Genomic DNA, 24,674 nt, shown 5'->3' on the forward strand with positions numbered 1-24,674 from the left:
ATGCTCACTATGCAACTGGAGTCAAGCTATCCTGGCTGAAGACTTCTGATAGCCAGAAACCGGTCCTAGGATGCTTGATTCCGGTCCAGGGAAGACATGGCTTGGCAGTTCGGGCACGACTGTTCCCAGGAGGTACAGGGTCAAGACTGATTTGAATATGGCCATGTCTGAACTGGGGTGGCTTGGTGAGCAAAATAACGATGGATTAAACCCAGATCTGTGACTGGGTGTGAATGTTTTGCCTTTGTGCAACATTCCGTCCATCATCTTGTGTGTTTTGCAAATAACTACACCTACCTGGCAAGTCTGCCTAATAGGTCTAGCAAGGATTATCACAGTACATATCTTCCACACCTAGGGTTTGTCAAATGTGTAACCAATACCCCTTTGTCTAATACAGTATTCTGTGAAATTTCATCTGCCATAACCTATCCTAATGAACCAATCAAGCCTATCGTTAATCATTGACTCACACCATACCTAGTCAGGCCTAACACATTGAGAATAAGCTTACCTACAACGTAATCAATAGGTATCCAGAGATAAAATTAGAAATATGTACCAAATTAAAGTTGGCAAAACAATATACATGTCTGCATAGTGGGGCCTAACAAGGTTTCTCAAAGTACAAATACTCTACCCCCAGTGTTTTGCCTGAGTGGTAATCAGCACTAGACCATCTTGTCTATCATTATACTTACCTATGTATAGCTGCCAAGGTTTCAGATTGCTTTTGGTTGACATTTTCAGAATTTCAGTGTAATTATAAGTGACATTCAAAGACTATGAGAGACTCTTGCTCGCAAACAGTATGTCACCCACACTTAGAAGTAGTAGCATGGCACAGCCCACAGTCTAGGTCAGACACCTGTTGAGGGGTGGCAAAGACACAATAAATTAAACAGAGATGCCCTGTCTCAGTGAGGCTGCGGGGGCCCTTGTTGACTGAAACATGTTGACCTTGATAGGACACAAGCTGCGTAATTTTTCATCAAGTGTCCAATACTTATTTTTATTCACCCCTACATCACCCATAAATAAATGGCCCAATTTGAAAATGGGTAGTCGCACAGGGTTTTTAGGTGTCTGGACCCCCCCACACTCCTCCAGCTAATCCCGGAATGGTCCTTCTATCTCCAAAAAGGGCTGTCCCCCACTATAATATTATGTTGCAAGCGCCGGATGGCCAATGATGAAGCAAGACACCCAGGGAATGCGTGAGGCCACCCCGTTATTTTTGGGAAATAAGCCCCCCCACCCCCACCCCCCTTCCCCTGGGTCATATCTCCAGTCATTGGGACACAAATCATCCTAAATTGAGTAAAAAGGCTCATTAATGAGGATATCTGGCTCCCCTATTTGGGAGCCATACTGGGGTATGTCTGCTTTGTTGCAGCTATGATATTTTAAGGGAGAGTGCAAACGGGTTCCTACATAATTTCTCTCTCATTCCCCCAGCCCTCCAAATGAAAAGTCTATGTTGTCATATACACACAAGTTTTGGTGGTGCAATTAGTGTGGTTCCTTAGGTCCAGGTATGTGTTGTGTCTAACACGATATCCTTGATAGCTTTTGTAAGATGAAAAATTCTACATAATCCACAAGAGTAGTAACTTGTGAAAGGAGGAAGATCCCATAGATGGCGCTGCTCAGTTATAGAAGGTTTACGCGGTCTGGTGTGTACTAGGATATTCATACGTTGCTAGTCCGTTTAAATTCAAAACCGGGTACATGGATATTGAGAGAACCTGTTTGTGAGACAAACCAGCATTTGCGTATGATATTCTGAATGTTATGAGAATTGGGTTTAGGGGTGCCCCCACATGATTTTCTCATCCGGTTGCCTGGGCTGTGATTCTAAGAGTGCTGCACGGTGCTTATTCCCAGCCTTTTTGATTGGTAGGCTGACCGTGTATTATGGATAGTGCCGCTCTTTCGGGTTATCTGTACGGGCTATGGCTTGCTGGTCAAAATTTGCTGTGGTGCTGCAGTTGTGGCACAGTTTAGCAAAAATGGGGTGACCCTGTGTCCCTCAGAACCTGGGTATACATAAGTAAGCAAAAAAGAGGGTTCTGTCGGGTTAAAGGTGGTTAGTTTTCAGCGCACTGTGTTTCCTAATTTCAATTTATAGCAACCGTATCTCAAACGTCTGGACAAGGAAACAATTTTTTTATAAACAAGTGAAATGTGACTCAAGATACTGTCTACTGTTTTTATCAGAATTAAATCATTCATATATATTCACAAATGTAGTAGATCGAGGCTGTCAACATATAGTGAAATATTTACATATAAAAAAGATGATCATGTGACATAAGTGCTCAGTGCTCAATGAGTGTGCAATATATACAGTGTGGTCAAAGTTTTATATACATGTGAGGGATAGGCCAGATAATTATGTAAGACCAATAACTCTGTTGACTGATAATGCTCCTTTTGATGTGCAAGACCTTGGTCTATCTGGGCCTTGTGTGATAGTCAATGTTTTAACCCATAGTGTGCTCCATTAGGGGTCTCCATCAGGACAGGGCGCGGGGGGCAGCGGGGGGGCAGTGACAGCCTATAGATGAAAACAGGCAAGTGTTCACTTGTTTGGTTGTTTATTAAGAAGAGGAGTTATGATTTGGAAGGCAGGGCGGACAACTCACCCCAGGTAAGCCGGACAGGACCTTAGCTGCGGTGGCAACAAAAGCCATGACGCCCTGGTGGTAAAATCAAGGTGGACCCAGGCGTCAGTTTCTCTAGGAGATAGAAGGGTGTACAGTTTAGGATTTCATGTCACGTAACCGCGATTCTTACAATGGTGGCAAGGTATACCAACTAGTTTGATGTTGGGCCAACTATGACCCATGCAGATCAATTAAGTGTACCGTGGAGCGCTGGGATGTAAGAGTGCGCTTCGAGTTGAATAAGCCAGAATTGCATAGTGCTACGGCATGGATTAGGAAAGACTGCCGCGTAGTGTTGGCAGTTTAGATGTACGAACTACTACTGCACATTGGGAATTAGGTGGCGTGATGGCCTAGCAAAGCGCTTAATGTTAACCGGTAATACGGATAGCCGTGTGGAGTGTATGCGGTCCTGTTGCAAATGCGGGAAATCATAAGCAGCGTACAAGTGCATACAATATAGCACAGAGTGGGGATTTAGGCATTCAAATTGCAGAGTGGCGCGTTGGCTTAGCGCGCTGACTTAACGGAGTGCATAGCATTAAACGTTACCTCTAGAAACTGCCTGTGAGCCGATTCAGAATGACTAAAGGGTTCTGTTGTGACCTAATTAGATGATAGGACTCGTTCTGGGGGGGCAGTGGTTGCTCACCTTGACTGTGTTGAATCAATCGGTCTTGTGACGGGGGGCAAATAGGAACCCGTTCTGTGCTGCCGCTGCGAAACGTCAGTGAGTCTCCATGGTGATGGATGACTCATATGTCGAGAGAGCGCCGACGTGAAGTCAGCGTGCACGCTACATTTGTTCATGGGAGCCCCCGCTGCTAAGCAACGGGGCAAGTCTCTCTACTGAATTGGAAATCAGTGTGCTCCGTTCTCCTCTGGTCCCTGCACATGGCGGAGCCGGATGTATGCGAATAGCAAGAGATATTTACAGAAATATGCAAGAACATTAGTCACTGTATGGTCACGTACGGGTGGCTGTTAAACGTTGTAGATCATCCTTAACAGTGTTGGAGTGTGAATGCGAATTGTAATACATACAAGCCTGCACGATTATTCTTAACAGTGTTAGAGTATTTATACAGGACATAGTGCAGCCAAGCCTATACGATGGCAGTGACTCACATGGCGTTATCCCACAGTTACTCTCCAGTCTGGGCAAGGTGCACACAATAAGTGACTCGCATGATTCTACAAAAAGAGTTGTTAAGTTATTGAAAAGATATTACATGGTGCATAAATGAAGTGTAATCATTAAAAAATTATTATCGGGCTCAAGACTATGGCATGATTGTCATGGTGTTTATCAATAGTTATGGAAAGGGCACATCATGGTACACAAGAGCAGTTATATCATTGGAACATGTTGTGAGTCACTAAAACTTGTCAGCACGGAATAATAGGGATTGTAGAAAGTTTAACATAGCACATGTAAGCAATTATGACATACATGAAGATTTATTGCATCACATGTTGCTCCAGAGTGACTAGTGAGTGTTAGCACAGAATACAGGGATAGGTTAACCATTATGCAGACAGTTATGTGGGCAGTTACTATGAGGCAGCATACTGGGATAGTTACGTGCCCCGCCTCTGGTTTTGCCTGCTGGACTACCGAGTACAAAAGTGTAGAATTGGCACAGAATACATGGATTGGCTAAACCTTATGCAGACATTTATGTACATGTGGGCAGTTACCATAAGGCAGCATACTGGGATAGTTACGTGCCCCGCTTCTGGTTTTGCCTGCTGGACTACTGAGTGCCAAAGTGTACAATTGGCTATAATAGGCCTATCTGTTTTGCAGTCTCCTCGTGTTCGTTGAGGCCAGCCGCCACTGAATTCAAGGAATGAATCCATCTACACTCCTTCAGATTTAGGGACATGGAAATTGAGCCGCCTCTGGGGTGATGGCAGATTTTCTCCACCACCCTCCATCTAATGCTCTCAGGGGGTGATTGTGGGTCATGAAGTGTTCCACGAGGGGGGCTCCCTACACCTTGCACCTGACTCTACTCATGTGTTGGAGAATTCTTGTCTCCATCTTCTGTGTGGTCTGTCCAATATATGGTGAATTACAGGGACAGAGAATGATGTAAACCACATTCATGCTGTTACAGCTCGTGAACAGTGGCAGTTTGTATGTTTGATTCTTATATGTGAATGTTGTCCCCTCAATGCTTGATGGACACGCTTTGCATGAACCACATTTGTAGTGCCCAGTTATCGGTAGAAGTCCTAGTTGGCTCCGCAATTCTGGTAACTTTGGTAGCTCCAGGTAGGCTTTGACTACATTATCTTTAATGTTCCTGCCCCCTTTTTTTTTTTTTTTTTGCAGAGTTTTATATATCGCGAACTAGAACCGAACCGAATCAGTTATCAGAGCGCTTTACATAGCACCAGTTACGGTACATGAGGACACACTTTCATTTTAGGCACGGGGAGATTAAGTGATTTGCCCAGAATCACAGGGGGCTTTTTTGGCGTCGTTACCGAGACTCGAACCCAGATCCCCAGGTCCGAGGTCGAGCGCCTTAGCCATTAGGCCAACCCCTCTCCCCTTTTGAAGGCAAATAGGGGATTTTCCGTGGTGTTCAACTCGTTGGCAACCAGGTTCCAATATTTTTTGATTATCTTTTTTTATACCATTGCTTTTGGAGTTGAATGTGGTTACACATACAATGTTCTCATTATTGATCTTTTTTTCTCTTGTTTGCAGTAGTTGATCACGGGGGCAATACCACGCCCACTTCCTGGCGCGTTTTAGCAGTCCTGTTGGATAACCAGGCTCCCTTAGTCATTTCGGCAGAATTTTCCCTGACGAAATCCTCCCTTTGTGTACAGTTCCTCTTTAATCTGAGATATTGCCCGTAAGGTAATTAGTCCCGTAGGTTGCTTGGGTGGTGCGACTAATATTTGAGGAGCGTATTTCTTTCTGTGGGCTTCCGGTATAGGTCACAGTCCAAGAGGCCTTCATCAACTCAGAATGTGAGGTCTAGGAAATCAATAGATTCACGGTTGTATTTCATGGTGAACTGGATGTCACTTGTTCTGTTGTTGAGCCATTGCCCAAATTCTTTGAGTGCATCCTCTGTGCCCGACCAAATCATTACCACGTCATCTATGTATCGTTTCCATACTGCTATGACTCGATAAACTGATTGTCATGGCTTTATAGGGGTTCCTCCTCATAGTCGTCCAAGAAGATGTTAGCCAGGCTAGTTGCGTAAGTGGCCCCCATCGCCACTCCTTTACACTGGAAGTAGAACTTGTTTCTGAATATGAAATAAATAGTTTTTCTTCATCGCGATTTCTAACAAGGCAATCAGGAAATCTGACGGTATCCAGTGCGGCCTTAGGCATTTACCCATGGTGGATCGTACTACATCCAATGCCTTGGCCTGTGGTATTGATGTGTAAAGGGATGAAACGTCCAGGGTCACGAGTAGTTGTGTTTGGATGTCAAACGCCTGGCCTTCCAGCAATTGGATAACGTGCATTGTGTCTCTTATGTATGATTTAGTCTCCGGAACCCAAGGTTGCAGGAAATGGTCGATGAATTGGTGGAGGGGTTCCAAAACCGTACCGCACCCCGAAACAATTGGCCTCCCTGGCAGCTTCTACAGGTGTTTGTGCACTTTTGGTAGGGTATATATTTATCGTTGGGATTCTTGGTTCTTTTTTAATCAAGAACTCTTTCTCTGGTGAACTCAAGAAGCCTCTCTGTAGTCCATCCTCGGTTAGTTTTTCAATGAGGTACTTGACCTACAGCGTGGGGTCCCTTGGTGTGGGGAGATAACTTTCTCGCATCCAGTTGTTGTTCAATTTCGTCCACATAGTCTGAGGCATTCTGCACCACTACCGCCCCACATTTCTTCGCTACCTTCATGATAATGGCATTGTTTTGGCGTAGAGTGTTCAGTGCCAGTTTTTCTTCCTTGCTGATATCGTGTTTTATGTAATGCCGTTCTTCCAGCAGTTCCATTGTTTCTTGGAGGACGATTTGTTCAAAGGCCAGTATTCGTTAGCTCATCAAGTATGCTCCAGGCGTGAAAGTGGAAGGTGGTTTGAAGGGTGTTGCAGCTGTCCGAGGTTTATACACATTTTTGCTGAAATAATACTCGAGTCTGATCTTTCTAAAGATTTTTTGCATCTCAAGTTTGATGGTGAAGGAATCAGGTATACCGGTAGGGACGAAGAACAGCCCTTTGCTCAATACTTCCCTTTCTGCCAAAGACATGGTATAATTTGAAAGATTGATAATGGTGCCATAGTCAGAACATTCAGTTCAGGATTGGGTATAGCAACATCCACTGGAGTTCTTATGGTGGTATTCAAGACGTCTACAACACCTGCCACGCTAAGTGAGTTAGGTGCAAAGGTGCGGTTCTCATCACTTAGTTGTTAAGTGGCAGAGTCCCCTAGTATCTGGGCATCATTTTCGTTTGTATGGTGAATTTAGTTCAAAGAGGGGTTTGCGGGGGTATGAGGTTGTCTGCAGTGGTGGGTGTCAGTGCTCTCACCATCTGTACGTTTGCCTGAGTGTTGAGTTCTCCCCGTGTGTTTCTGAAGAGAAAAACCTCACCCGCGGGTTGCCTCGTTGCGTGTTTCTGCCCCGGTTCCATCCCCTTGGGCGGTCCCAGTTTTGTTCCGTACCGCCACCCCTGTTTGACTGGCGATAGCCTTCCCCTAAAAGAAATTGTCGGCCCTGGTTCCCCTGACGGCTCGTGGAAGGTCTCTCAGAGTCAGAGTCAGAACCACTACCAAAAGAGGAATACGGGAAGGTATTAAACCTCCTTGGTCCCTGCCTACTTCTGTTTCAAAAGAAACCCTGGCTATCTTGCTGATAGTACTCGTCATCCAAGTAAGGATAGGTATACTTTCTCGTAATTTCTTACATCTTTTGCCAGTTTATCAAGTTTCCTGTTTAGAGTTATTGTATTAAACTCGGCCAAAGCTTTTTCAGCCCACTCTAATGCTTCCCTTGCGTTAGAGAGTGCACTATCCTCCAGTATTTCCTTTTTTAGATCTGCTATTTCCTGGGTTAGCTTTTTTACGTATTCAATAGCTGCCTCTACCCCAAGCACCATCCAGTGCCTGGAGCAGTTGTTGGCGACGTAGCTGAAACCCTCCCTAAATTTAGGGACGTCAATGAAGATAGCAGGCTCGTTCTGACCCTGTAAACCCTTCGGGATAATGTTTGCTTGAAGATACTTGGTTAGTACATGACCATGGAGGCGTGATCGGATGAGTTGTGGCATAGCCTGAGAACTGTCCATTGAGGAGGCTATCCCTCAGGGCCAATGACTATCATACAACAAAAGGGTGTTACAATCTGTGGCTTTTTTTATGTCGTGGAAGAAAGGCTAAAGTTATTGAGAGTAATGCAGAAGTCCAAAAAAAGTGAGTTTCTTATCTGAAATCAATTTGTGAAACACAGGTAAGGATTGAAAGAGTAGATCCATGTAGTGAAGCTCTGACACATATTAGCCTCTCTATTCCAGAAGATTAGAATATCTTCAATATAGCAACATCACAGCAAAATGTTCTTAGTGTAGGGATTTTCGCTACAAAGAATATATTCTTTTTTCGAACTGGGCCATATAAAGACACAGGCATATGGAAGTACCTTGCATTTGGTGGTATAGGTTGTCTCCAAACTGGAAGAAATGTTCCTTTCACTGCAATGGTGGCACACTCCATGATAAAGTTAACTGAAGTTGGAGATGACTAGGTTTCAGAATGCAATATATCCTCCACCACTTTAAGGGTTGCATCCTAGGGTATGTTGGTGTAGAGTTTCTACATGCTGTGCCTCCACCATAAAATGTATATCAATGCTTTTGGCAACTATGTTTTCCTTCCAGACTACCAAAAAATGGTTACAAGTTTGTGCTGAACTCCTGACATTTGACCAATCTGAACTCTTGAAGTATTCACTGAACCTAATGATACTTACTCCAATGCCCCAATTTTCTTCCAATTCACCTACTCATATTTTGATTGCTAAGTTGCAAGTTAGCAGCAGTTGATAATGTGCCAAAGTGGAAGTTGCAAAACAAGCTATGTTTCCTCGTGACGGAGAAGAAGGAGTCCAGAAATAATCAATGACATGGGCTTCAGTTTAGGTGCGGAGGGGCGGGTATTTACTCTTTTGACCCCTCTTATTAATGTCCTTTCACATAATCACTACTTACGCAGAGCCAGTGCCCCCTTTTTACTCAGCTAGCCAAATGACAAGTGGATTGCAGGTGCGCAGTCCCAATCTGGAGTCCTGTACCCAACCATCAGCTCAAATATTATTCCTTGATCAGCTAACAATGGCAAAGGCTACGAGTCTGGTGCTGACAGACATCTTTAGGCTTCGCCAACGCTTGTTCTAACATTGTTTTTGTATAACTTTGTTTTTGTGGAATCTGCCAGCCCTGGCCATAACAAAAAAACCTTTACTTGGTTTCAAAAAGCATGCAGTGCTATAGTATTCCCTGACACTAAAGAGAACAACTTTGTGTGTACATGTGCTCCACGTCAAAGAGCAGAATGTCATCACTCAAACAGAATTTAGCAAATTGCGGATGTGGGCTGACCCACTGCCCTATGGTTTGTGCTGTAGTGGGCCTAAGGAACATGCAAATGACAACAGACAAATGGATGAAAATGGATGGTGAAGCCCATTCTAAGTAAGCATTTTTAAATGTTTAATGTTAGTAAAATCAAAAGGTCATGGCTATCCCTAAAAACACCAGGGAGGGAGTGGATTTAATTATATAGTGAGTGGTGTTGTAGGGCCCTCCTCTTCTATCTCCTCTTCTCTATTTACATCTTATGGTGCTACTACATCTGATGTCTCTGCCAATGAAGAAAAAAAAGATCATCTGTACTCCATGGGGAAGCTAATGCGTTTGTCCTCGCATGTACATTTAAATGCTCCAGTAGGTGCAGATCTCTATTTATACTGGATGTAACTTGCTGCCCATTTGTTTCTCTCATTCTAAACCGGATTTGTTGCTTCTCAGTGCTAGACATAGTCTGCCGAGTTGTTAGAGAAGATTCTCTTTTTGTGGATCGCACTACGTCTTAAATATATAGCCTTGCCCATGTGTGCATTAGCATCAATTTTGCTTTGGGGAGCTGCTAACATCGAAGACTTCTACTACTAGGGCCGAGCCAAGAGACGGTGTAAAAATTGTGAAATTGTTCTCCTTGACATTATTAAAGTTGATAACAAACAAAGTATTTCCTTTCTGTAAAGCAGTGTGAGACTCAGTATTTGTATCCATCAAGTAGGTTGACGAAAGAATAGAATTGTTTTTACTGCTGACTGCTCAGCCAGGTAAATTCAAAAGATACCAGTTGTCAGGTCCAAGAATACTAACAGATATGATCAAGGTGGATAAATCTGCTAATGCTTCACCCGCCACCATGTCACCACACCCCCCTCCTTCACCGCCCAACACTAGATAATTAAGATAAAATGTGTCAAAAGCCAGGGTGACCAATTGTGATCTCGTCATTATGATTAACATCCTCCCCGCTTGTCTCTAAAAACAAGTAGTCCAAGTATACCCTTTGTTGATACTGCTTCCACAATCTCCCCCAGCAGACATGCAGAAGAAACTTATCAATATTTTGCCTTGGTTGGTCAGGCCTGTGGTCTGATAGTACCCCCTTTATACCTGGTAGCCAGAAACAAATGTAGTAACACCCAGACCACTCCAAAACCAAGGCCTCTGTTTTTCAGGTAGCCCCTCTTGTTTAACTACCAGCTCAGAGACGCATTATTCTGGTCTGAAATAGTTCAATATGTCTGGCTCCGCTCACAGTTAAATGAATTCAGGCATTCAGGCCATATTTTCCAATATCACGGCTTAGTCCAAGCCCTAAATGTTTCCACTATTATCCTCTAAGCTTTTCACACTTACCCCATTTTCTTGATTCTTGGAAATTACTGGCACAACTTACAGGACGATGGAGTCACACGCAGACTGTTGATGAATTTTGGTCTCAAAGCCACCCCTTCACTCCCGGTCTACTTTCCTTAACTTGTTTTGCTTGGCTTTTAGCTGGGTTCGTAGATTAGATAGAAAGAATTCAACAACACTTCTAGGTTTTGACGCTTTGGGCTATGGTTTATCCACAGCAGATCTATTCTCCTTTCCTTTTGCTATGCAAAGGCTTGCCTCACTCATTTTCTCTGTTCCGCATCACCAAATGGATTTTCTAGAAGAAATTCCCCAAATCAAGACAAGCAGCACTGCAACAAGCAATATATACATGCTGCTGATCCACTCAAAGGGGAAGAATGGAGTGCCAAGTCTGCTGCTGAAGGTTCTAAAGATCCCGTAAATCCTACAAATTCTGCCATCATCATTGCAGGCTTCTTCTACTTGGACTTTGAAAAGTGACTGGGAAAGGGAAGGAACATCTGGATGCTCTCAAATAAGGAACAAGTGCCCAGAGTATAATTACCGCTTACACCACATTTCAAGCTCCTACGGCTGGGCACCACTGATTTGTAAACTAACTTGTGTGTGACGGTTATCAAAATAGGGATATATTTCACCTCAAAATTGCAATTAAGAAATCGCATAAACTTTGCATATGACTTAACTCCTGGACCTACTTATAAATTTTGCATCACTAATCTGGATGTCACATTCATATATCTCTGGGGACAATAATCTTTTTCACACAAACTTGGCCCCGAGGAAGAAACAATGTACTGATTAGTCATGAAACGTGTGATTATCTAAGTTTGTCCATGAACTAATTTGAGTTTTTTCAGGAGAAATATAAATTATAATAACAAAATCACTACATTTTGATTCTTGAATTATGACAATTCTGTTGAAATTTCGAGTCTCAGAACCGGTCTTCTTCATGTCTGACTAGAAGGGGTTATTAGTTTCTTGGAGCTCCACTGTACCTTCCCCGCCCCTTGAAGGGCTTAAGATGAAGAAAGAAAAAGTAACTGATATTTTCTCAGCCTTCACTCTAATTCCCGCCGCCACTTCATCCAATCTTCCTTTCAACAACGACACACCCTGTTTTTCATCATTCGAAGCTGTTACGAAAGAACAAGTTCATCAACTCATCCTGGGTACCAAATCAGGATCACCTCTTGATCCTTGTCCTCCTTCTATTCTGAACAGAATTCCGGAAGCCATTTCCTCTGCCTTGATGTCTATCTGCAATGCCATGTTTGATACGGGCATTTACCCTTCAGTTTGGAAGGAGGCCATCATTAGGCCGCTCCTAAAAAAACACACTCTCGATCCCCTCCTTCCTGCTAGTTACCGACCCATCGCATGTCTTCCCTTTCCTGCTAAGATTTTTGAAAAAGCGATGAACTCACAACTATCCAACTTTTTAGACAAGAACAACATACTAGACGAGACCCAATTTGGCTTCAGACGGGGTCACGGAACTGAGACCGCGCTACTAAAAGCAGCAGACGAAATCAGAATGACCCTCGACAATGGGGGAACTGCGGTACTGATACTTTTGGATCTTTCTGCGGCTTTCGACACAGTCGATCATGCCACCCTGATCGACCGTGTCTCAGCTATAGGAGTTAAAAACAAAGTGAAAGACCTCCTCGCATCCTTCCTGGCTGATCGTCCCCAGACAGTCAAAATGGCCCACTTCACTTCCCAGACTTTCACCCTCCCTTGTGGCGTCCCTCAGGGCTCCTCGCTAAGTCCGACACTATTCAACATTTATGTTTCGGACTTAGCGAGAGTAATAAAATCTTACGGAATTGCCCTTACCACCTACGCTGACGATACCCAACTTGTGCTCTCTATACATAATAACGGTACATCAGTGGCAGCAAACTTCCAAATGGGAATGAGGGCTATCAGCTCCTGGATGTCATCTAATTGTCTTAAACTAAACTCTGACAAAACAGAGGTGATGACATTCGGGAGGCTGGACCCCATCTGGTCCCCTTGCTGGTGGCCAGCGGAGTTGGGAGACCCCCCTCAACCTGTCACCAAGGTCCGCAACCTTGGAGTCATCTTTGATGACAAATTGACATTTCAGCATCATGTCAATTCAGTGGTCTCTTCATCTTTTTATATCCTAAAAAGAATTAAAAAAACTACTCCCTTACCTTCCAGCTTCAGCCGGTAGAACCTTGATTAGTACATTGTTTTTTTCAAAAACTGATTACTGCAATGCCCTTTTCCTCAACGCCCAGAAAAAAGTCCTTAACCAACTCTAACTATTCCAGAATGCCTGGGCTAGAGTACTCTTAAACATCCCCAAATTCACATCCATTTCCTCCCACATCCGCCAACTACATTGGCTCCCTGTCAGGAGCCGGACAATATTTAAAGCCCTGTGTATCACATATAAGGCTGTCAACAATGTGGGTCCTCAGTTCCTCAGAACAGCTTTCCACCCCCTTGAGCACCCAAGAACACGTTGCTCTTCTTCTGCACATATGTTGAAAGTCCCTCGAACAAAAAAAGTCAACTGGGGTGACAGGTGTTTCACCATATCATCTTCTAAACTTTGGAACACACTGCCCCTCCACATCAAAACCGCCCCGACCCTCCTTAGCTTCAGGAAAATATTAAAAACATGGCTCTTCCCAGCATAAATCCACCTCCTCAGGGACAGTTCTGCACTAGCGCCGAGACACCTCCGGGTATTTGCGCGCTCTAAAAATGAAAAAAAAAAAAAAGAAAAAAAGATATTTCCACCCTTGTCCTACCAATGGCAGAGGGGTTATATAATAATTCCTACCTTCCACGTTGCGCTAGGTTAGGGGTACGATTTGCACCTATTCCCCCAGCCCCACTGCCATGCTCGCGGGAAGGGTGATACCACAACTTAATCCCCATCCCCCTTTGCAAGTGATGCAGTGGTGTCTCCATTGAGCCTTTAAATTGCCCATGAGTGAGGATTTTAAAAATATATGTTACACATGTATGTAAAAAAAACAACAATGCTCATCCATTGCCCACACAATGCTGGGGGGCATGGAGGAAAAGGTAATGTGCTGCCAATGTCAGCGCCCAGTTGTATCGGCTGATCTGCTTCTCCATTGCCTGCAGCATTGTGCAGGCCCTGAAGGAACAGGTCAGCTGGTACCAGCTCCAGTACCCTCTGAGCATTTGGGAACTGCTGAAGAACAAACAGAACACAGGGCACTTGGGCCATAGAATATTTGTGTTGAAATCAAGGAGAAGAGACACAAGAGAAGACGGAGCAGGGACCAGTTTGATCAGTATGCCATTGCACACGATACATTTAGAGAACAAGGTAGAATCATTTGAGACTGTAGCATGGGGCCCCTTTCTCTAAATCCGAGATGAGGTGTAAAGAGGAGGCTCTCAGCGTCATGAGGCCCCCCACAATGGCGCATACAAACAGTGAGACATGGCTACTGGTCATATCCAAAGTTTCTCTTTCACAATTAGAGACTATGTTAAGGCTCAAAAGATTATTTAAGATCATTAGGTTACATTAAAAATAGAATGAAAAGAACAAAATTACAACAAGCAGACTTAAAGTATGAAGGAACGGCAAAATTACAACAAGCAGACTTAAAGTATGAAGGAACGGCAAAACAAAGTTGCCTGGAGGCAGCAATGACACCAGATGCCAAGAACTGAAAGACACAGCCGAGACGGTCAGAGGAAACCACCAAAATGTAACAAAAGAGCAGTAGGGCCTCCAGAGAAATTTATGTTCTAGGTGTCATGCATGGAAAATTAAAGAGAATGAATAAGAAGCATGTATGCTTGACTACTAAAGGGAAAAAAATATATATATCAAAAAGAAAACGTGATACACTAAAAATACATCTAGCACAGACAGATTATTACAACACAGAAGATGAATGTAGGATATTTGAATACTGACACGTGACCCAGGGGAGAAAAATAAACAGAAGCAGGCTTCAGGAATCATGGCACAAAATGGGCACATTTGAAGCATGTAACTAAGGGGAAAAAGTAAGAATCAAATCGTCCTTACTGCTCTAGTGATCACACCATGCGATAATAAAAAGTGCTAAATTTTTATATAAAAACAAACCATTTGATAAATATGATTTGTACAGTGAGTTATTATATCACAAGGTAACAGACAGCAAGATTAATGATGGTTGATCATAATGTTTTATAGGGTAGAAAGTGGTACGACCCCGCTCACTGAATCCCTGTGTAATCATCAAAACTAAAAGGAAGGAAGCATAATACAGAAGAATTTCAGATAGGAGGTGTGTAATCATACCTTTATTTTGTCTTAACTTTAAACAGTACAGTGAAACCTTCGTAGCATGTGCACTAATGATAAGTCACGCACCTTATTGGCAGGTAACGAGCTATATGATATAGTTATGGCAACCGGAAGTACACAGCTAGTCAGAATGCGATGGGAAAAAACACCAAACAAACATCCCTAGTGTAATGAACAACGTACAACGATAGACCTTTATTCTACCTAGGAGGAGTCATGAGTAAGAAGAGAAAAACAGTTATGGGGGCCGGCGGGGGAGAGGAAGAAGGCAGTAAAATGATTGCAAAGATTAAAAAAAGGAACTACTAACAACGCATTTAGCACTGCCTTAGTCCGTTACAAGCTACCTGATGCATTTCACTGCTCCTAAAAGTACTAAAACAACAAAATACTTTAAAGACTATCAGTGTGAGTAGCAGTGCGTAGTGATCGCACCACATTATGACATTTTACTACAAACAAAGGCTGCATACAAGTACATGGGAAACAATCTGGGTCATCGGTGTTTGTGAGTCAGTAGCACCAGCACCTTTTTCACAGGCCACAAGGAACAACAATGACAAGGCATGGCCAAAAAAGTGAAATATATGAAACGCAACTAGAATCATCGTCCAGTACGAAGCATCGTTTTTGCAGCAGATAGTAAAATTGGAGATCCCTCCCTGTGTGCAGAAGAAAGGAAGGAGGATGTACTGTTTGGTCTAACGCAGACATAAATAAACATGGGTCCAACAGCTCTATCGTGTATCTTTTACTTTATTTGGACAGCCACCACAAAGGAAGCCGTACATTTTCCCCTCGGATTGATGATTGCGCTTTTCGTTTAAGAATTTCAGCTCAAATGATGGGGAGGCCCATGGATGCGGACAGCTGACAGGAAGGATGGAGGGCACACCAGCTGAGTGGATACTCGGTGCCCTTTTTAATTCCCATACACACAGCTGTCACCTGGCCTCATCCCCGGCTCCTCCCCAGGTGAGGGAGGGCCGGCTGCTATATGGGTGCCCTGACACCATGCCCTGCACCCAGCAGCGGATGCACACACATAGGACTCCTCCGCCCCCACAAGAGCCTCGCAGCTTGCGGCAGCTCCTAACCCAAACACGCGGGGTGTGCGATTAAGCAGCGCCCCTCCTGCCAGCGGGGGATGCCGTCACCGGGCAAGGGTAGGGATTACGCGGCGGGAGGCCACCACCTCGCTCACCTCGGGGTGCAACACGGGGACGCAGCTCGCCTCTTTCTCGTACTCCTCCATACCGCTGTCAGCCATCTTGGTATTAAACCCCAGCGCTCGGTATGCTGGGTAAGCGCCGGGGGAGGAGGCGGAGGAGAGGGGGCGACCTCTGCCTGCTCATTCACTCGTCAGCAGCGACAGAAGGGTCCTGAGTGCGCTTCAAAACAGAGCTCCGCACAATGCAAAACACTTTCACTACTCGGCTGCAAACGTATTGTTTATCTACGTTGTTCACGCAACTCTAATACAAACAAAGGAGCTCCTACTACTATACCGATACAGAGTTGGCTTCACGTCTTGGTAGAAGTATCACACCCTTGCATATTTTCTCGTGAATTAGGTGAAACCTGCTGAGAATAATTAGAGGTTAGGGAAAAAAGGTTAACCATACCAATGTGATGTTATAGATCCCGACCCTGCGTGCTCTGCCTTAATTTCACGTTGAAACCTGAGAGTATAGATATATTTTTCACAAATGACAAATATTTGTCCCTGACATTGAGGTATTTATTAGGTGAACACCCCATTTTATTCCACCCAAATAGTAATAAGGACCACAAGCACTGTATGGCAATGGGCCACAGGGCTAGGGTGATCAACTGGCGTGGGTGCAATTTCAGGATGGTGAGTGTAAAAGTTCAGGACAAAGGGTAAAAATTCAGCATTGAAGGTCAAAATTCAGGGAAAAAAATCGGGATAAAAGTACGTTTTACAGACACATCAGAGGAGGCTGCGCAATATTACAAAAGTAAATAAAGAACCGACACAAGACAAGTCAAAATAAGTTTATATTAGGTTGAGACAATTGTGCACTTCATGGTTTTTAGGGCTCGCCTGAGCCAGCGCGCATGCGCTGCCTGCAAGGCTTTTCGTAAGGGCTTGAAAATCAAAACACAAGCTCGTGCGTGGGCTTTTTGAAAAATCTCCCGCTATTAGCATTTGCTTGCGACATTCTAAGAAAGACAGCACGCAATTGGCCCAATGCGGGTGCATGTCCCGCCTTCTCTCCCCTGGCCTAGGGTGCTCGGGAGCGAACAGCAGCGCCATCTGTTTCCAATTATCGCGACCGCGAGACTGTTTCCAATTATTGCGCTGGTTATCTTGTTAAGGCTCAACTGTGTGACAACTGTTAACTTATGAGGACCAACCCAAGATTGTGCTCAGCCCAAGATGAAGACAACCGTTATGTTTTGCACCCAATATCTATTGGTGTGAGTAAGGACATCTGCCGTCAATGCAACTGACTTTGCTGCTGGCAACAGTAAAGCTGTGATTGGTTTGACTGACCAAACAGGTTCCAAATCCGGTGGCTTATGTCCACCACAAGCTCAGCGGAAAAAAAGGAGCAAGCACTTCACAATCACCACGAATCCGTCGACGGAACACACCTCAGTGAACTCAGTCACAGTAAGGAGATGCGCTTCCGGCTAAATAACTCCATAAATGCTTCAGATCAGTCAAATCTGCACACGCGGCTCAAAAATCAAACCGTAATGTGTCATCAGCACAATTACCGAACAAATAATCATCCAGTGAAATAAATATGTATTGCAAAAGAGCCTTCCAAAAATTAATTTTGTTAGTGCCGCCTATGACAGATTGGTGTTTAGTTCATTCAATAATATGGGATTAATACTGATGCAATTATAGGAAACCAAACATTTGACCCATATTAAAGCCAACTGAGTATTTGTCGTATTTTACCCACTGCACCGTGAAGCTGTACCGCAGCATGGAACCGCCAGCTAGCCCCGCACACCACTGCCTCGCGCTAGTACTGCTTGAAAGGGCAGCTGTGAGCTACCAGGCATTTTCTACTCATTGGACCTGGTTATTGCAGCTCAAACTGTGCCCTTTGCGAACTTCTGATGAAAAATGTGACTGCTTCAGGTTCAATAACTTCAGACTTTTATGCCCCACTCCCTGCGAGTCTCTTAATGTCAGCCCATCAGCTCTCGGAGATTCCCGCAATGTTTCCTCTTCCCACAGGGCTCTTGTTCGACAGCGATATTAATAATAATGAGAACAGCAAAGTGCTGCCATCATCAGGGCAGCGATTCCCACGTGACTCCTAAGGGAATGAAGGGCGGGGTGCGCAGCACTCGATTCCCTAATGCACAGAACGTGATCCAAGTGCACTCAAAGCAGGCGCACAGCCCGCCTGGGTAATGCACATGATACATTCGGCTACGTGTGCAGTGGCCCTACGCGACATCACCAGGTGCGCTTGGTGGTGGGGGAAGGGGTGTCACAGCTGTGACAACATTCTATTGGTAAACCTTAAATAAGGCACTCCGACGCAAGGAAGCTAAGATGGATGGGAATCAATTAATTTTTTTCTGTTACTTCCATTGACCAAGGGGCCCTATTTCATTGTGGCATCCCCTCTATGCCCATCTTGAGTTATGCCACACATCACCGACTTTATCCAGAGCCCCACCGCGAAATGTGCACTTTGAAACCTTGAGTGGATGCGCAAATTAATCTATAGCAGAGTGTTTTTAAAATATGCATTTGACCTACTTCCACGTGTGTTTCTTGTAAGCAGACTATGTTTGCTCCCCAGGTGGCAATTTTAGGGTTCAGGGTGGGTATGGGTTTTGGGGTGCCAGGGGAGAATTTAATGTTCAGCATGGGTATGGGTTTTTTCAACAAGCTGCACTGCTGCACAAACCTCACAGATTGTTCCATGTTTGGTGCCAGTACCTGGTGCAGGCCTTGTTTTGAACTTTTCATCCTATTTCTGGTACATACAATATTGCATTTTTTCCATTGCACAGAATACAGGATGGAAAATGTTAAGAGGTTGTCCGCAATGCTAATTGCTAATAGGTCTGGCTTATTACTGAAAGTGTCTCCCGCTCACCGGTGAATTTAGGAACTCACTATCTTGACACACAAATGCTGTCTGTCACTCATCCTTGCACTCGCGCATCCATATATCCACCCACTGACTCCTTCCTGCTTGCCCCCACGCACACATCTTCAATAAAGCACACAAAGGCAACAACATTATGGAAATTAAAAGAATTAAAAGAAGAAAGAAAAAAAATGCTGCCCCTTAAGCGTGGAGGGCATATGTTTCCAATACAAAAGTAAAGTTAGATTTCAAATATCGGTGAAGGCGGTCATCATGGATTAGTATTTTACATAGCATATAGACAGCGTAATAATATTAATACTCCCTGAATGGCCTATTGGCTTTAACCTTGCTTTGCACAATAAATATGCCGGGCTTTCTGCTTTTGTTTAGGTGTTTCATAATAAAAAGATCAGACCTGTGGCATCTGGCATAACCCTTCTTATTCTAATCAGGACTTTATTGGTGCCGGTCACTATTATTGTCTCAGCCCTACTGTAAGTGACCATTAGATGTCCCAAAAAGTATCTATCAGACAAGCAGTGATAACATTATAAATATGTTCACAGTTTCATTTTACATTACAATATACAGACCTCCACCTCCACGCGGGTCTAACACAGTGCAGATCTTTCCCCAGGGTGTGTCTGAGATGGGAACCCCCCACCCGCCTTCTGGAGGAGGCCAGGACCACTCCACCCCACATCCCGAGAGCGTCACATGGTGAAAGAGCAGTTGTTGATATACTTTGTGTGCAGTAGTATTGAGCCCCACCCTAGGACACTCTCAAAGTTGCTGCCCAGTAGCCTCTGACAGACCTGGTACCCAGCCAATGGCAAGATGTTACGCATCCCGCCCCATCCGTGCACAGGCAGCACGACCAGGGGTGCATCCAGACCCCTCTCATACATGTACAGAACAAATGCACCCAACCCCAGGGCAAAACAACCCCCTCTCCCGAACACCAGACCTACAGACCGACATCAAGTTTTCTCCCTCAGATGTGTGGTCAGGAATGCAGTCTCCTCATTCAAAACAGATAACGGTTTTCAGACTGCACAATAAATACCCCAGAAATAATTTGCTCCCTGCAAAGAACCAAGTTTGCTTCTGCAATAAAAGAGATGTGCTTCAACTTAAAAAAAAGATAAGACCTGCAATTAAAAGCGTTCTTAAGATATGTTAAGCAATTTAACAGTGAACATGAAAGTATAGGAATTGAATTTCTGTTCATTCTGACTTGCATTGACCTGCGCTCCCCAGCGAGGCCTGCACTCACACACAGGGGCACATCCCGTCCCCTCGCACAGGTATAAAAAGCATAGAAAGCACTATGCAGGAAGGCACGCCCATCACCCTCTCCCCAACAGATTTGTGCATGCAGGGGGCGTGGGCGGTTCACGACGGGCCCTCTGTCCTTCAATGCATGGTAGGTAATTTAAGAGTCCGTGGATGGTCACAGGTGTTCTATGTCCCAAATACACATAACAATGTCACTCTTACAAACACACTTTTTCTCTTCATCTCACTCTTTGTGTCACATTACACACACATTTTAATCCACATCTCTCATCCACCTCTCGCTCTCTGTCTGTCTCTCCTCTCACTATTACCTTCTCTCTCCTTCGCTCTTCCCACTCCCTCCGCCACCTGAGGACATTCCTGGCATAGTTTCCCTGCAGCATTGTGGCTATTTAACAGTTTCCAATGCTCTACAACAGTGTTGCCCAAACTGTGGTCCATGGACCACCAGGGGTCCCTGACACTTTCCCAGGGGGTCCGCAGGCAGCAGTTTAAAAAGCACTGCACTTGTATGATTAGCAGTTTTCGAGCAACAATAAAAGTGTCAAGATAATCTCAGGGATTAATGTACCTGCTGGAGAGAGGTGAGAGTTTTGTCCTGTAGCAACTTTGAGTTATCTAATGTAGCACATGCCTATTGCAAAGAACATGTACCAGGCATTTTAAATAACAGTATTTTATGTGCATAGGTGAGTGGGTCACTGCTTTTGTCACAAAGATTATTTTGTTACTGTGCAGTACATAAGTGAAAACCTTAATCTAGCACAGTGACCTATAAACTGTCATCAAAGAGCTGCTTGCAAACTGCATGGCGCAAGTTAGTAACATATGGTTTTTCCCTGTCTTTTATGATCCCGATGCTGCTAAAAAGGTTTATTAGGGTGGAAATACATTTCTATTGTTAAAGTCAATGCTAATCACTGTCTTATGTTCTGAATCCCGAGTTTTTTGTGCTTCTCCAGACCAAGCACTCTTTAAAAATGCCTACCAGTATAAATGACATGTGAATCCTACACCTTGTAGTCCCCTTTGCCTTACTGAAAATTTTATATACACTGATTTACACTTATGATTAACTGTCTCTGTATGTGTGTGATGTAAAGTGCTCTTGCATCCTACAATGGTATGGGAGTTGCTATAAAACAAATTAAATACATGTGACAGATGGGCTATGGAGAGAAGAGAGGCACTGTTGGAGGGTGATTATAAGGGAATCATTGAAGAACCCCAACAAAGATTGTCGTATCCTGGTGCATAGTAAGGTCTTCATTTACTATTAGTTCAAAGCTAATTCAATTCAATATATAATTATAAATGTGTTGTCAACTGCACCATTGTTTTCTAAATTTCGGGGGGGGGGGGGGGAGAGCCTCCCAAATCCCCCTTTGTAGGTGTCAGGCACACTCACTGCACTCGGGGTGCACCATATGGGGACTGGTCTGAAAACATTTGCCAGGACTGCTTTGGGTTTCCAGTCTGGCCCTGGCAGAAGTAGGAGCCTCGTACTGCGAAATAAAACCAACCATTTAAAAGTTAGTCACCAAGATGCAGCACCAACCTTCCCATTAAAATGTTTGTTTTTTCAAATTCTTTCAATATCAAATACTAAGAGGGATATTTACAAAAGAAGTGGCGGAGCGTGTCATTAGCCTCCGTGGCTTAACGACACGCTACGCTACTTCAGAAACGCAGGCCTGCACCATATTTACAAGAATATGGTGCAGCCCTACATTTCAGCTTGTGCTGGTGCTACACTTAGAAGTGTAGCTCCAACGCAGGCACCCTTACACCACAGTGCAAGGGTGTCTGCGTGTAGGGGAAGATTGTTTATGTAAAGGAAGGTCCCCCTTTCTGCACATAAAAATCTTGAAATGCGGTTTTGTCACTTGTATGTGTGCTGCATGCAGCACACATGGAAGTTACAAAATGCAATAAAAAAATAATCTTTTTATTAACAATGCTCATGAGACCATTCAGTACCAAACAATATCTACATAGCATGTTAAGAAATAACACAAGGATTGACAAGAAAATAAAAGTTGGGGAGCAGCAAGGACATTTTTTAAAGATTGTTTGTGTGCAGGAAGGGTCAGCTCCCTGAAAATAAACAATCCAAGCCAATTTGCTTTATCCATGTGTGCTGCACAAGGCAGCACACATGGAAAAAGCAAAAACGAGGAGAAATAAAGCATTTCTCCTTGTTTCGCCAAGTTAAGACCTGGTTTTTCCTGGTCTTAATTTTAGCGCTGCCTCCTATTTACACTGCCCTTGTAAATAGGGGCAGCATCAAAATCAATGGGTTTTGCGATGGAACGCCCACGGCAAAACACACTACCCACCCTTTTCACGCTACGCATTGCGCGAAAGGGGGCCTTATTTACAAGGCAGCGTTAAGCCATGTTAAGTGGCTTACCGCTGCCTTGTAAAAAACAGCAAAAACCGCAAGAAAAGAGCTATTAAAAAAGGGCCCAAAATTAAAAGTGACTCCCTCATTGCGTTCCTTTTTTAGAATTCAGGAAAAGCCGGCGTTGAGAGGTGGTTCACTCGAAGAGATGTCTTCGCCATCCCTGACTAAAATGGAGTCACCAAATAAATATCAAGCCCTTATGACAATTGATCTAGGAGAGGATAAAGAGCTTAGTATGGAAGAAGTAATAGAAGAGCCCCCACAAACTGAGGGACCCTCAAAGCAAAGTAACCCTTCCAAAGACAAAGGCAGTGGTCAAGACATAGCTTCCTCTGAAGGGGGTAATATCGGTGATCTCGTGGCGTCAATGCTGAAGGAGATGAAATTGGGATTCGCAAAGTCTGAGAAAAACCAGGAAAGAATTCAGGCTACTTGCGAGGCCCTTGTGATCAAGGTTAATGCTTTGGTAGACAGAGTGGTAGTGGTTGAAACGTCTCTCGAACAAATTAGAGACGAAGTTAGGCTTTGTCAGAGTGAGATTGACAAAGTTTCATTAACGGAGAGAGAGCTCAGAGACAAAATTGAGATACTAGAAAATAACTCTAGGAGAAACAATCTACTTTTTAAAAACATTTCGGAAGGCAAAGAAGGGCAAAATATCAGACCTTACGTAGTAAATCTCCTAAAAAGTTTCATACCGGACATGGATGAAAAAGATCTGGATGAGGACATACAGAGGGTCCAAAGATAGAAAAAACCCTCGCAGAGTTCCGGTCAATTTTAAGTCTTATTAAATAAAAGAACATATTTTGAATAAGGCATTAAACTCTGGCCCCCTCACAGAAGATATAATTACAAAATTCGTTCAGACATATCCAAGGCAACGGCTGATAGACAATGGGCCCTGGGAAAATATATGCAGGATCTCAGGTCAGAAGGCGCCACGGTTCAGATGAAATTTTCTGCTCTTTTACGCATATTGTGGCAAAATAAAACCTATAATATCAGCGACACAAAGGAAGTGGAGCTATTCTTGGAAAGAATGAAGGAAAACAGAGATAAATATTACGAGCCTAACTGTTAGAAATCAAATTTGCTGTCTTGATTTTGCGGTTCTCAAACTGGGCAACTAGGATTGCTCAATGACAATGGGGAGGGTTCTCCAGGGTGGGGGTAAACACAAGTTTTTAGTTTTCTTTTTCACACACGTTGGAATATTTTTTGGGTGGGGAGCAGTGGGAAATTTTTTGAAAAAAATGTTTTTTTGTCTGATATGTAAATAGTTTAGCAAACACGGTCGGTCTCTATAGCAGCAGAAAAAATCTCAAATACTATGGTTGATCTGAAAATAGTGACACGGAACGTGAACGGCTTAAGGACAAGGGGAAGGCGTTTAAAAATTTTTGAATATCTTAAACGGTTGAAAAGTGATATAATCATATTGCAAGAGACACATCTCCTTAGAGATGAGTGGTTTGATGCCATAAAACATGAGAGATGGATAGGAGAGTCCGTCTGTACAAATCAATCATGCAATATAAAGGGAGTTTCTATTATTATCAAGAAATCATCACAGTGTATGATGGTAGGACAACTTGTTGATTCTCGAGGAAGGTGGGCCATAGCAAACATAAAAACTAGAGACAGTGTCTTGTCGGTAGTGGGTTACTATGGCCCTAATATAGATGATCCCGCACCACTTCAATCTTTGTATGTACACTTGATGTCTCAGACCACACCAATTATACTGGGAGGTGATTATATCATTTTGCTTGATCCTATATTAGATAGACACCCTCCTGGCAAAGGTCTAAATTTACCCAAAATGCGAGAAGTTTTGTATAGGCTCAAAGATGATTTAGGTCTAATAGATATCTGGAAAATAAGAGGGGATCAAACCAATAGGTTTACTTTTAGAAACTACAGACATGGCCACTCCTCAAGGAT

At 43.7% G+C, this 24,674-nt stretch overlaps 1 protein-coding gene across 2 annotated transcripts in view; it reads right to left on the reverse strand.

The window, feature by feature from the left end:
• Positions 1-16,327, reverse strand: part of ZDHHC17 (zDHHC palmitoyltransferase 17) — a 528,357-nt gene extending 512,030 nt beyond the window's left edge. For both annotated transcript variants that reach the window (XM_078674258.1, XM_078674257.1), the window contains exon 1: positions 16,129-16,327. In XM_078674258.1, the coding sequence (XP_078530384.1) occupies positions 16,129-16,194 (66 nt within the window). In that variant the 5' untranslated portion in view covers positions 16,195-16,327. The remainder of the gene's footprint in view (positions 1-16,128) is intronic.
• Positions 16,328-24,674: the final 8,347 nt, after the last annotated feature.

This window comes from Lissotriton helveticus, chromosome 1_1 (genome assembly GCF_964261635.1).
Source record: "Lissotriton helveticus chromosome 1_1, aLisHel1.1, whole genome shotgun sequence".
Taxonomy (NCBI): Eukaryota; Metazoa; Chordata; class Amphibia; order Caudata; family Salamandridae; genus Lissotriton; species Lissotriton helveticus.